Source organism: Rhinopithecus bieti, unplaced genomic scaffold (assembly GCF_001698545.2).
Source record: "Rhinopithecus bieti isolate Rb0 unplaced genomic scaffold, ASM169854v2 scaffold_6708, whole genome shotgun sequence".
Lineage (NCBI taxonomy): Eukaryota > Metazoa > Chordata > Mammalia > Primates > Cercopithecidae > Rhinopithecus > Rhinopithecus bieti.
Window position 1 is genome coordinate 5901577 of NW_016806329.1, and position 13816 is coordinate 5915392.

The 13816-nt window shown below is 33.0% G+C and overlaps 1 protein-coding gene across 1 annotated transcript in view; it reads right to left on the reverse strand.

Annotated features, from left to right (window-relative positions):
* Window positions 1-13816, reverse strand: part of GRID2 (glutamate ionotropic receptor delta type subunit 2) — a 723504-nt gene that overhangs the window by 296206 nt on the left and 413482 nt on the right. The window contains exon 9 of the mRNA XM_017875509.1: window positions 7069-7381. Within this exon, the coding sequence (XP_017730998.1) occupies window positions 7069-7381 (313 nt within the window). The remainder of the gene's footprint in view (window positions 1-7068; window positions 7382-13816) is intronic.

Below are 13816 nucleotides of genomic sequence, written 5' to 3' on the forward strand. Positions count from 1 at the left end.
AATACCTGTAAGAACAGAATGTAGAAAAAAACCTGTCTTTGTAGTCGAGTTAACCTGTCACGGGGAATTACTCTCATTTTTCCTCTGTTCACAAGGGTCAGTAAACCACAGAGCTAGTCAATGTCATTTTTGTTATATTCAAATTGAATGTGAAGTATTAGATAACAATATAAAGAAATGGCTTTAGCTACTGCATTCCAAGGCTTGAATCCTTTGAGAGTTTGTAAATAGGACATTGGTAAATTTCATATATTTGATATCTACACTATTAAAATTGATGTCTTTTTGAGTTATTCTTCTACGCAAAGTTTTAAAGAGATGGTCTCTCAACAATCTCTTCTGTTGCCCAATTCAACAGAAAAGAATGTCTGACTCTTCTTTTTGTGGATATGAGAGAGTTGTATTCTGTATAATAGTGTGATCCATCTGACAGTAGGAAGAACTCTTTATTTTCTTCCAAAAATTGTCCTGGGATTTCAAAATCAGTGGGTTGTCTTTTATGTTAACTCTTGTGCAACAGCATCAAATTATTTTCAGTATTTCTAACACTCCTAAAGGCCCGCTTTCTACTCATCACTAGCATCTGTGGAGCTATTTGATGTTTAAGAAAACTACCAAAGGAATTTTCCTTCTTTATTCTTTTCAATAATTCTGGCTGCTCCTCTCATCAGAAATGGTTTATTTTGATCTCAATTTGGTTAAGATCCATTGGCGTGATGTTGAACACTCCTGCAAGGACTATGTCTTTCTTATTTAGGGTCATACTCAAAACATATAGGCCAGGTATGGTACATAGCATACTCAAGAAATATTTATTAAACCCTAGTTAAGAGTTATTCCTTATTTTCCTTTTGCTACTCATGTTCCTGACACATTGTTGGTGCTTAATAAATGCTTGCTGCTAAATAAACATATATGTAGTTGCTTCAAATATTTTACATGACTAGAAATATTTGTTTCCCATAATCAGACACAAATATCTGAAGATAACTCTAAAATTTCCCTTTGCATGTAAACAGAAAGCAAATTACATACAACTACTCTTGTGAAGAAGTCCATGATGTCCTCTGGAGCCCAGATGATAGAAAGAGTCACTGCCAATAAACTAAACATAAGAGACTTCTAAAAATCAAATCCAATTTCCTTTAAGAATATTAATTGCAAGGAGATGTATGTAGACATGGAGATAAGGGAGGACATAAAATGACAACAAAACTTGTATAAAATTGGTCTCTCATTCGTGCATTTTACAACCTAATTCACAAGCTCTTAATGTTCCAGTGAAACAGATGTACTGAGTTTATCTCTATAATGGACCATACTGCTTTTGCACAGTTGGATTCCCTGAACTATTTTTCCGGAATGCTTTGAAGTTACAGATTTTTTAAAATGTCAGGATTAATAAACAACTCACATATATTTAACATTTTTCTGCTTTTAGCTGTCCCTGAACTCTTTTTTAGAAATCTGTCTGATAACACATGAAATGCCTCTTTATCCCTATTCAATCTGGTATAGTGGCTCAATGAAGACTGCAATTCTGAAATAACAGCTGTACTTCCTCTTAAAAGACTGTATTTTTATTGGAAATTATCACCAGTTCCAACTCAGTTGCCTATACATGGACACTGTCATTGATTGATTCTCTTTCTCATAGGGTTTATAAGCCTTTTCTTAATTTATTTTTAATCAGAGCATAAAGATGCTTTCAGTATCTTTTAATGAATTCACCTTTTCATTGTTAGCAAGTGGAAGAATAGCAGCTTTTCAAAGATGAAGTAGCTAATCATATGCAATTCAGCATTATCTGTCATTATAAATTTGTATAAATGTACAATCAACCTACAGGCTGTGCAACTCATTTAAGGGAGCAGTGGGATAGAAAGGTATTTAACATATTTATAATTTTTGTTATCTGTTGCGTGTTTATAGAACTAGAAAAGCATGCTAACCATATGGGTAATTCTATTTATCTTTTTTTCTTGGGTGTGCTCCAAAACTTATTGAAATTTGGTCACTTGGAGGAAGAATTCAGAAAGCCAAAAACATTCAGAAAGAATTCATAAGCATGTCAACATCTTCAAAAAAGGCTTCAACTAAGAAGATGCCTTACTTATAAACTTCTCCTCTTAGCTTTTTACAACAACTCAGTGGGGACATTACAAATAAATTTCTTTTTGGTTTAGTGAGTTTTAAGTCATTTGCGGACAATTTTAGTATTTTGTTTGAGACTATAATTTAATAAACAAAATATTGCAGTTAACCTCCATGTTTTATTTAGTTAAGTATTTAGCATCCATTCTTTTAATTTATCAATATGAATTTAATAAATGCCTAACATGTACAAGGCACTTAACTATAAGCAAAGAGACTACACAGATTAAATAGTACACTATCCTATATTCAAAGGACTCAGGTGGAGACATGTTAAAAAAAAATTACACTATGGATGATAAGTACTATGATAAATACATCTTGAGGAGTATAGGAGATGGTTCTCAATCCCAGGAAAGACTTCTTGAAAGAAGAGAAATAAAAGAAAAAATTAGAGGATGAATAGGAACTTGCTGTATAAAGGCAGGGAGTGGGAGTAGAGTCTAATCAGGTTGGTAACAAAGGCACTCCAGGAATTGGAAAGAACAGATGCAAGGTGAAGAGGTAGGAAAGAGTCTTGTCTTATGGTCAGGGACAAAAACCAGTTTGGAGTAACTGGGCAATTAAATGTGGGGCATAAATGGTAAGAGATGAGAACTGAGCGTTGGACAGGAGTCAGGTGATGGAATATTGTTTATACTCTGAAGAACTCAGACTTCTAAACTGCAGGCATTGGGAAGCCAAAAAAATATCTGAAGAATGGGAATTATGTGTTCATCTTTCCATGGCATGGATAACTTGGGTATATATGCAAGTATGTGAATCGTGTATTTGCAGGAGACAACATTGGAAGAAGAAAGACTTATTACGAGACTCCTATAGTTCAGGTGAAAAATGAGGGAGCCTCAATCTAGGTGACAATCTAGGTGACAATCTAGGCTAATCTTTCTAGATGAGAAGAGATTTCCACTTCTAGAAATATTTAGTAGATAAAATTGACAGGACCTGATCATGGTTGGATATACAAGATGAGAAAGAGGAAGAAATCAAAAGTTATTTTCAGAGTTTCTAACATGAGTCTGAATGGTTGGTGGTGGATCAGCTGGAATAGAGAATGTGAGAGGCTAAGAAGGTTCAAATTATAAAATGAATTCCATTTTTGGCATGTTCAAATTTATGGTGCCTCTGGTATAGTCAGAGAGTTGCCTAGGTAACAGTTGAATATACAAATCTGAAGTTCAAGAATAGATGATGTAGATCTGGGAGTCATCAGCGTACTGGCAGTTGTTGAAATCATGCACTGAAAAATTGAATAAATGGGAAGCAGTAAGATGAAAATAGAAGTTAATTATATCTAGCTATATCACCTCCTATTTCTGGTCAATGCTCATGTCTATCAACATCCTTGTCATCCTTCCTTATTTATTCACAACTTTGACACATGGCTCAATTTCTTTTTCTCCAGTCTAATCCAAATCATCATTACAGCTGGTTCACCTAACCCTTTAATCTCTCAGTTCCTTAATCAGCTTTGAAGTCCTTCACCAACTCTTAACTTTTGGAATTTGTATTCACATAACTACAACTTGTTCTCCTCTATTACATTTCAAAAAAAAATTAGGCTTAGGTGCCCTATTTTATAAATACAGGCTCCAAACTCATTTATAATTATGTTTTCACTCTTTTCCTGTAATATTACTGAGACTTCTACTACTCTCTTCTACTACTAACAATTCTATCAATTTTTTTTGAGATGGAGTTTCACTCTTGTTGCCCCAGTTGGAGTGCAATGGTATGATGTCTGCTCACTGCAACTTCTGCCTCCTAGGTTCAAGCAGTTCTCCAGCCTCAGCCTCCAGAGTAGCTGGGATTACAGGTGCCTGCCACTGCATCTGGCTAAGTTTTTGTATTTTTAGTAGAGACAGTGTTTCACCATGTTGGCCAGGCTGGTCTCGAACTCCTGACCTCAGGTGATCCGCCTGCCTAGGCCTCCCGAAGTGCTGGCATGCACCACCATGCCAGGCCTACTCTGTCAATTTCTACTCTTAGTTTTCATTACATTCACATTCTTGGTCCTTCTATTTATAGTTGTTCCATGTCCCCCACGACCTACTATTTCAATCATTATCTACATCAAAACGATCTAAAATAATTTTCTTGTTATCCCTTTTTTACATATGCCTAACTCTCTGCAGCTGAGTTTAATTCATTATGTTTTATTTATTTAGTAAACACTTATGTGACATTTATATAAGTTATATCTAAGAACTTCACAATTTTAACCACTCATTAATTCTCATAAAAACCCATGAGGTGGGTACATCCAGGATGTTTTCTGTAAGAGGAACTCACACCATCACACAAGTTTATGACTCTCAACCTGGAACATAACATTCTTCTTTAATTGGGATGCTTTCTGTGGAGAAATCAACCACCATACTGTGAGAAAGTCAAACTATCCCATGCAGAGTGACCTCATGGAGAGGCCCTAGTGGAGAAAAAGCTGAAGCCACTAGTCTGCAGCCCACATTAACTACCAGATATGTGAGTGAAGTGAACAAGCCTTTGGATGATTTTAGCCTCTGGACTCTGAATTACCTGGCTGAAACCTCAGACATCATAGGGCAAGGACAAGCCTTTTTTGCTTCAATAATAAATTTTTCGTTAAATCCAACAAAAACCTTTCAAGCCTTAATTTCATTTGATCCTTTGAAATGTTTAACACAGTCAACCAAATGTATACTACTAGCTGCTCTGATTTTCATTTGTGCATTTCTAGTCACTCCTTATGAGGCACCACTGAGCGCTCCTCTACCCATTCCTTTCTTTAGAGCTCTGTCCTAGGCTTTGTGTGGGCCAGTGGTTCTCAACCAGGAATTTGCAATTAAGAGTAACTACTCTGTGTGATCTCATTCACTCCCATGTCTTCAAAATTTCCTACATTCCAGTATCTCCTAAATATATATTAAGTCCAGATGTCTCTTTTGTGCATCTGACAAGTATTTCAAACCACTAAGCACGCATTAGTAATACTCTTTTGAATGTTTCAGACATAGCTCAAACTCAATGTGCAGCAGAATGAACGTATCATTTCTCCTGTCATATATGTTTTTTTCGGTTTTATTTTTTCAGTAAATGAGATCAACATCCAATATACATAATTTTCTATTCGAAAACCTAGGATAAAACTTTATCTCCTTTTTTTTTTCTTCAGCACTGACCCCCCACCACTCTATAGCTAATCAAAACCTACGGATTCCATTTCATCATTACTCTCCTTTTGACTCCCAAAGCTACCTTACCTTTGAGCAAGCCACACCAACTCTTTGCTCAGTTATTACAACAGTCTTTTAATTTGTCTCACTTTTCACAATCTGTTCTTATTGTGAACACTTATCAATCTGTTCTCTACATTATAACCAGAACATTTCTAGAGTAAAATTTGAACCTGTATTTTCCTGTTTATTATCTTTAAATATCTGATCATTTCAAGGATCAGTTCAAACTCCTGATAATAACAAATGTAGCTTCAGCTTCATCTTTACTATTTCCCCTCTGCTTGGACTATCTTAATTTCTCTCTTCTTGCTCTGAAATTCCATCCTAACCATTTATGTCTCTTTTTCTCCATTCATCTTCTTCAAGAAGCTGTTTCCATAGTTAACTCTGTCTCTCTATATAAAGTGTTACTTTTAAAAGCCTTCTCTGTGACATTAACATATATTAAGCTCTTCTACACCTATGTTCTCCTAACAGTCTATGCTTATCCTATCACAGAACTTTCTACCCACAATTGTAATCCCATGTTTGTACATTTATGTCTCATTAGACTTCTGTTGTGGCACTATGATGGCAAAGCCCCTCTTGCTCACCATCATACACTCAGTTCTTAGCAAAGCTCTCCTTAGATAGTGTGGATTAAATATTTACTGAGTTAATTATTAATGAATGAACTAAAAGTGTGAAAAATATACAGTAACAGGTAAACTTAGAGCCCTGGATATGGAAAGGTAGAGGGAAAAGCATGCTTATAAAAGGTTTAAGGGCTAGATTAGAAGTGGGCAAGTGAGATGAAGGTTCTAGACTAATCTTTGATTAGTTAAATTAGAATAGAAAAATGAAGTTTAATGGAAGGTCCAACAGAAAATAGGAATAAAAAGTAAGATGTTATTCAGAGTTGTAAGTATTAGCACAAAAGTATAATGTCTCCACTGTAACAAACATCTCTCCTCTTCAATATATGTGTAGAGCTTGCAAGAGACTATCAATTTTCTTACTATTTCATTCTCTATGAGGCAAGTGTCAAGTAAGGAATGCAATAAATATTATTCTATTTTGAAAGAGTGAGAGCCAAATAATTAATCAGACAAGTTTAAAGAATTGGGAAGATTGGATATTAAATAACAGAGCAATGACATTCTCTAGAAAATAGTGAAATTGTAAGTTAAATCACCAGTAAAGATTACATATCAAAGTGAAAGATAAAACATAAAATTTCTCATCAGTCTTAAATTAACCAGTCTTTTCAATGTCAATGAATATTTTTAATGCATGAAATAATGTGTCTGAACAAAGAACAAATCCTAACATTTCTTACATATGTAAATAATTAAATAGTACCTTCTCTGGTAATAAGTAGTTTCATCCTAGTAAGACTATTTCTCAGAAAGTCAGAGTTTGGAGAGAAAAATCGGATCTTGATGTTTTTTGTGAGCTTTACCTTTGACACTCACTTTTGCCTTTGTTGATGAAATTGAACTTGCATCAAAAGACAATGAACCATTATTGCTGGAAACCTGGTGTGTCTGAGATCCACTAGGAGGGAGCAGGAAATGTTCTTTTCTGAGCATTGCTGTGAGGACCCTTTAGAACACTTATTGATGTCAGATACAGAACCTTATTAACTAAATACATGGCATTAGAAACATCACATTCTATTTTTTTTAAAATACTAGAATGTAGTTTTGCTCCTTACCTTGTTGTACAAAAGATCCATACACAAACCACATGGAGTTGTAGAGAGTAGTAGACGTCATTGATCCCATTTGTAACCGTGGAGGATTAAGCCAGTTCAAGAGGTAGACCAGTAGACCCACCAGAAGGACTGTGCCAGCAATGCAAGCCCATAGAGAGAGATCAAATGGTGCAAGACAGGCAAACATATCCACTGTCTTTTCAGCCCTTCGAAGTAGTACCCCCACTGAGTAGTCCATGTAACGTGTTGTAAAGTCCACCACATTCTCACGGTCAGGAGTGATGGTTAAAGCAGAAATCCCTATGTCGGCTCTCTGAGAAATTGAAAGAGAAAGGAATACATTAACAATGTGAAAAACAATTTCATTTGTGCCACTTCAGCTTGCCTCGAGGAAAAAAAACAGAGGCCTCAGGCAATATAAATCTTTTTATATAAACTGAAAACACTGCAAAGACTTCTTACAGAAGAGCCACGTGTAAATTCTGAATTTCTTACTGAAAATCTTGCCCCATCAGAGTCAGACAAATTACCTTGTTCATATTATCAACACATGTAAAATCAGTGAAGACTATTTCAGACACAGATCACACAGGGAGAAAATCGTCTTTTTTTCCTGGGTTATTTTTATCAAAGTCATCATTAATAGTAAAGGAAAAGCTTATACTGGAGAATCCTTTCTAGGAACATGTTCCCAAGATATTCAACATGTTCTTAACATGTAAATTATTAGGTGGATTATTCAGAAACTTCAACATGGCATTTTACCATTGGTTTATATTTCTCGGCATAGAAATTTATATTATTGGGCTTTAAACAGATTTGTTAGTTTTTACAGCACTAAGTTGTCTATGCCAAAGATCACTAACATGATTGTATGGCATAAACTTCAGAAATATTTTAATGAACAATTAATGATTTAAAAAAGATAATTCTTGGAGTAATAATCCCTTTTTAAATGTGTCTTCTTAGATTCTCAGTGATAGCACTAAAGTTTACTATTTTACTTATTTAAAATATAACAGAATCTCAGTACAGCAGAGGGTAGATGGCTTTACATTTAAATTGCATAATATGATAATACATATTTAAATATCTAAAAGATGTATCTTGTTTGAAGTAATGATCTTCAGCTGTGATCAAAGCTGCAGGATGTCCCTTCCAGACAAACACAAACACTAGTAAATTATTTTTTAAACATTTTCTCGTTATTTTCTTTTAATTGTTTCATGAAAGAAGATAAAACTTGTTTTATGGCTTTTGGGGACAAAAACCAAGAAAGACACGAAAAGTAACATGCCCAGTAGAATGCTAAACCAACTTGGATGAATCTAGTCTCAAAGTAATAATGCTTTAAAAAATATTCTAGCTAAAGGTAAGCAGGTATGTGTTTGTATGTCTGCGTGTACCAAGTTCATATATATTTGTTGCTAGGCCCCATGTTAAGTATTTAAGGATTTTTTTTTTTTTTTTTTACTTAGTCCTTACAATGAGCTGTGAATTATGCATTTTCCTCTCCATTTCATAAGTGGAGAAACCAAACCTTAGAAGTTTAAGTAACTTGTTTAGATCTCAGCGAGTAAGTACAGAAGCCAGATATTAAAGCTACGTTTTTCTTATTCCAAAGTCTGTGCTCATAATCATTTTACCATATTGCAGCTATCATTCGTTTTCCTAATGAATCATATAGTAGGCACTTAGGATAATTGGTTCCAGGAAAATTTTTATATTAAAAGTGTGAAATTTTGCTGTTTAAACTGTACTATTTACATTATAACAAGATCATATTAGTATATGTACCATGGATCTACAATTATTAACTGAATGGCATCAAACTTAATAACACTATATGAAAATGAACTTGCAGAAAAACATTGCTTTCAAACTCATATATTTAATTTTATAGCAAGATACTGGGAATTGGGTCTTTTCAGATGGAAAATCTAACCTGGATGTTTAACTCCCTTGTCCTGTCTTTTCTGAGCTTTAGTTTATCTATTTGTGAAATGAACGTAACTGTTCAGTATCATTATTGTGAGCTGACTCATTTATCTTGATTTTAATGATGAATAAATAACTCTCTAAGATTCAATTAGGCTCTCAGAAGATGCATTTACTTTTTCAGGCCATTAAAGTACTATGGATCAGTAATTTACTAATTGATCACTAGTGACCCAAAGCATTTAATGACTCCACCGAAGTCAGAAAATTCCACCTGAGGAGGAATTTACTGACAACATGTTGATAGTATTCATAAAATGTTCATAAATATTTTTCTAATAAATAATTACATGTTTTACTTTTAAATGATTATAAATTGGAATGGTTACTGATTTTAATAATGGATACTTTTAAATCTCACAAAGTGAATTTTTAAAATAGAAGACAAATATCTAAAGTTTTTTATTTAGGAAAAGGGAGCTGATTATTTGCATGTGCTAAACTGTTTATTAAATTTAACAATTACTTGTCATATATCTATAAACAAATTCCTAAATTCTGCTCTATTTTCAACACTTGGCTATTCTATTTTCAAGGAGAAATTTCTAGCCTCCCTGTGGAAAGCATATCAGAATCATATAATTAACTTTTTCCAACAAATACACACACACACACACTCTCTCTTTTCTGTCTCTGAGTTTTGTATAGTCCTTCCTAAAGAGGTGCTTCACTCCATCCTTCAGAATCAATGATACAGCAGAACACTGTAATGGATAATGAGTATGTGGTAGTCCTTCCTTACATTAGAGGTGCTGCACTGAAGCAAAATTTTAAAAAAGGCCAAGGACCACTAATTCAGAAAGACAGTTCTAAAATTTCCTAAATGTCAATAAACAACATAACCAGAAATAATCAAAGACAACAATTTATTCTTACCCTTCTTAGGTTTTTATTTATTTGGTAAACTCACTTGTCCACTTTTTACAATGACTTTTCACATCTTTACTCCCACTGTTATTACATAGAGAACACAGAAGATGTGAGATTAAAATTCATACTTATTTCTACGTTCCAACCTGTAGTCCATATGCAGTCTACTCTATTTATCTGCTTCCACAATACAGGAGCTGTCCCCTTTCCTAAGACTAACCTTCCATCAGTAAATGTATCAACCTCCATTTCAGATATTTAAGTCCCTGTCTGATGCATTCAACATCATCCTATTAACTAGATTTCCCATTAAAAGATCCTTTGTTTCTTGTTAAAATGAAATCAAAGAGATTGAGCCCTTCCCTCTACCCTCTGGTTACTCCATGTTACCACCTTTTCTCTCTATATATCCCAGTCACTCTGAGAAGACTCTTTTTTTCCCATATTGTTGGGTACCCTACTCCTCATGGAAAAAGTACTTCTTAATTATTGTATTGTTGAACATAGCAGATATACGTCAAAGCTCATCTGATCAGGTCTCTTGACATTTAGCACTGATGATCTCTCCCTGCATCACAAAGACAACTTTCCCTTGAATTTCATGACATAACATGCACCTCTTTTTCAGTTCCTTTTTCAAGTTCATGTTAGCAGTTCTCTGGACTTGGGCCTACATTCTTTTCTCATTTGAGCTCTTCTGTGTTCATTACTGCTATTGTCCCCATCTACACATGATTTACAAATGTATATTTCTAGATGTGTATCTGAGCTCTGGGGTCTAGACTGATTTATTCAACTACATAATTGACATTTCTGCTAAATGACTCGAAAATACCTCAAATTTAACATTTAACCTAGCCAACATCATACTCATGATATTCAACTAGTCCTCTTCCAACATCTCCTGCTTTAATGAATGGTGTCTTTTTACATAAGTCATAAAACTTGCTAGCCTCATTGTCTTCTCCAGCCTGTGCCCCCTATTAAATCTATCACTATTGATTTTACCTCCTGAGAATCCTAATATCCATTCATTTCTCTACTATTTCCAGCTTTCATCATTTTCCTAGGTTCCAGCTCCTTGTAAGACGACCTGAAATCTACCTTTCTTCCTCTTCAATCTCCCTATTGTAGCCAAAGTAGTCTTTCTGTAGAGCAAATCTGATCCTGTCTCCTGCCACACTTCAAAAATTTTCAATGAATTTGCATTGCTCTTTGGAGAAAGATTAAAAACATGGTCTACACAGGTTTAAGTAGGCTATCCCCAACCTGCTTTAACATATTCATATTGTACCATTTTCCCTTCCAGCAGTTCTTCCTGATGTATGGTCTTTGTACATGCTATTCTCACAGTCTGGATTGACCCTCCTGAAACTTCAAGTAAATGCTTATTTATGTATTATATGTCAGTTTGATTTTCATTTTCACAGGGAAGCTATCCACTATCTCTTTGACTGGAACAATAATTATTATTTACACTGTCAGAAATTTACATCCATCATTTTACCAGTCATTATGACAGCTGTAAACTTACATATGTTTATGTGATCTTTTCGATAATGTTTGACTCCTCCACTAGGCCATAAGCTCCATGAAAGCAAGGATTGTGACTTTAAAAAAAAATTACCTATCACATTTTCTGGCATAGAATTCATGGTCAATAAATACTTGCTATGAATATATGAATAAATAAAGATGGAGCCCCTACTAAACTTACATTACCTAATTATTATAAATCTTTTCCATCTTTTTGTCTGCATTCCCAAGAGAGGTATTTAAATAATAAAAAGAAAATGGCAATATGAAAATTGACTGTTTTATAGCAATGATAATAGATTAATATCCTGAATAATTATGTCAATAATTAAAGTAAGGTTCTTGATTTATCAGTATATTTATGCTTACATTATTTGCAAATAGCTAAGATAATTAGACATCTACTATAGTAAATTCAATATATTACAAAATATTATATGTCAAATATTTAATGTAAAATGACTATTTAAATTTTGATTAGGACTAGCAGTAAAGCTGGAATATAAATACATTTTAAAAATTATTTTAATTATATAGTCATAATATTTTCCTTGAGAGAAGATATAATAAGATTTGCATTCTCTCAAGTCATGAAAAGGAGATGGATGGATTATACAATGGAACATGATTAATAAGCAATATAATCACTGAATCTTAGAAGCTTAGAGAAATTGAAACACATTTACTCTAAATTTAATCTGAAATAAATGATTATATGTAACAACTAAAGATCTAATTTATTCTTGAATATAATGCTAAGAACATTATATTGGTAAGATTAATAGTTATGCATTTAGTTAGTGTTTGCTATATACCTATATACCAAGTGTCATGTTATGTGTTTTACATGCATTATTTTAACATTACACCAAGTTCAATTGCTTTTTCTAAGATGAAAAATTTGCATTTGAAATATTCTAATTATTATAAAACTTTGATTTTATAATGAATTAATACCTGCTTCCTTGTACTCCTTATTAGATGTCTTAGTTTTGTCATCCATACATTATGTTATCATTCTAAATAGATCTGCCCTATGACAAGCTTTTAAACCTTTCCCAAGATGTGATGATTTTCTATCCCTCAAAATACTTGTCATTCTTCTGTGAACATAGTTTAATCAGTTTCTTCAACTGATATAAATTATACACTTTTTAAATAAAATTGGAGGCCAAATCATTTTCATTAGGTGATTTTTAATACTACCTTATCCTAAATTTAAGGTCAAATAAAATTTTAAAAATACTTTTAAAAATAAACACTATCAAACTAGTAGCCCACATAGTCTTATGCAATTGAAACAAATGTTAGATTTTATATTTGTCTAGGTAATCTCATTCTTTGGTTCTTTTGCATCTTTCACATCTACTGTAATCTATACTTCTCATTCATTATGTCAACTTTATTTTACCAGGTTTGAGCCATTCAGAAGTTTGAGAAGCAAGACTTTAATTCTTTATTCACATTACTAGTAAAGTACATACATTGGCAAGTTCAAAGTATGGCAATATGCCTCTAAAGTTCTATGCACTTTGATGATAGCTCACTAGTTAACACTTTAGATATGGCTTTTCAATCACCTATAAATATTCTTTACTACATTGCCATCAAGCCACGTTTGCCTATAGGGTTTTAAGTGCTTTGTAAAAGGCACTGTTGAACTCAAAATACATATTTAATCAGATATTCATTTGCTCACGAATAGCTAATGCNTGACATCTACTATAGTAAATTCAATATATTACAAAATATTATATGTCAAATATTTAATGTAAAATGACTATTTAAATTTTGATTAGGACTAGCAGTAAAGCTGGAATATAAATACATTTTAAAATTATTTTAATTATATAGTCATAATATTTTCCTTGAGAGAAGATATAATAAGATTTGCATTCTCTCAAGTCATGAAAAGGAGATGGATGGATTATACAATGGAACATGATTAATAAGCAATATAATCACTGAATCTTAGAAGCTTAGAGAAATTGAAACACATTTACTCTAAATTTAATCTGAAATAAATGATTATATGTAACAACTAAAGATCTAATTTATTCTTGAATATAATGCTAAGAACATTATATTGGTAAGATTAATAGTTATGCATTTAGTTAGTGTTTGCTATATACCTATATACCAAGTGTCATGTTATGTGTTTTACATGCATTATTTTAACATTACACCAAGTTCAATTGCTTTTCTAAGATGAAAATTTGCATTTGAAATATTCTAATTATTATAAAACTTTGATTTTATAATGAATTAATACCTGCTTCCTTGTACTCCTTATTAGATGTCTTAGTTTTGTCATCCATACATTATGTTATCATTCTAAATAGAT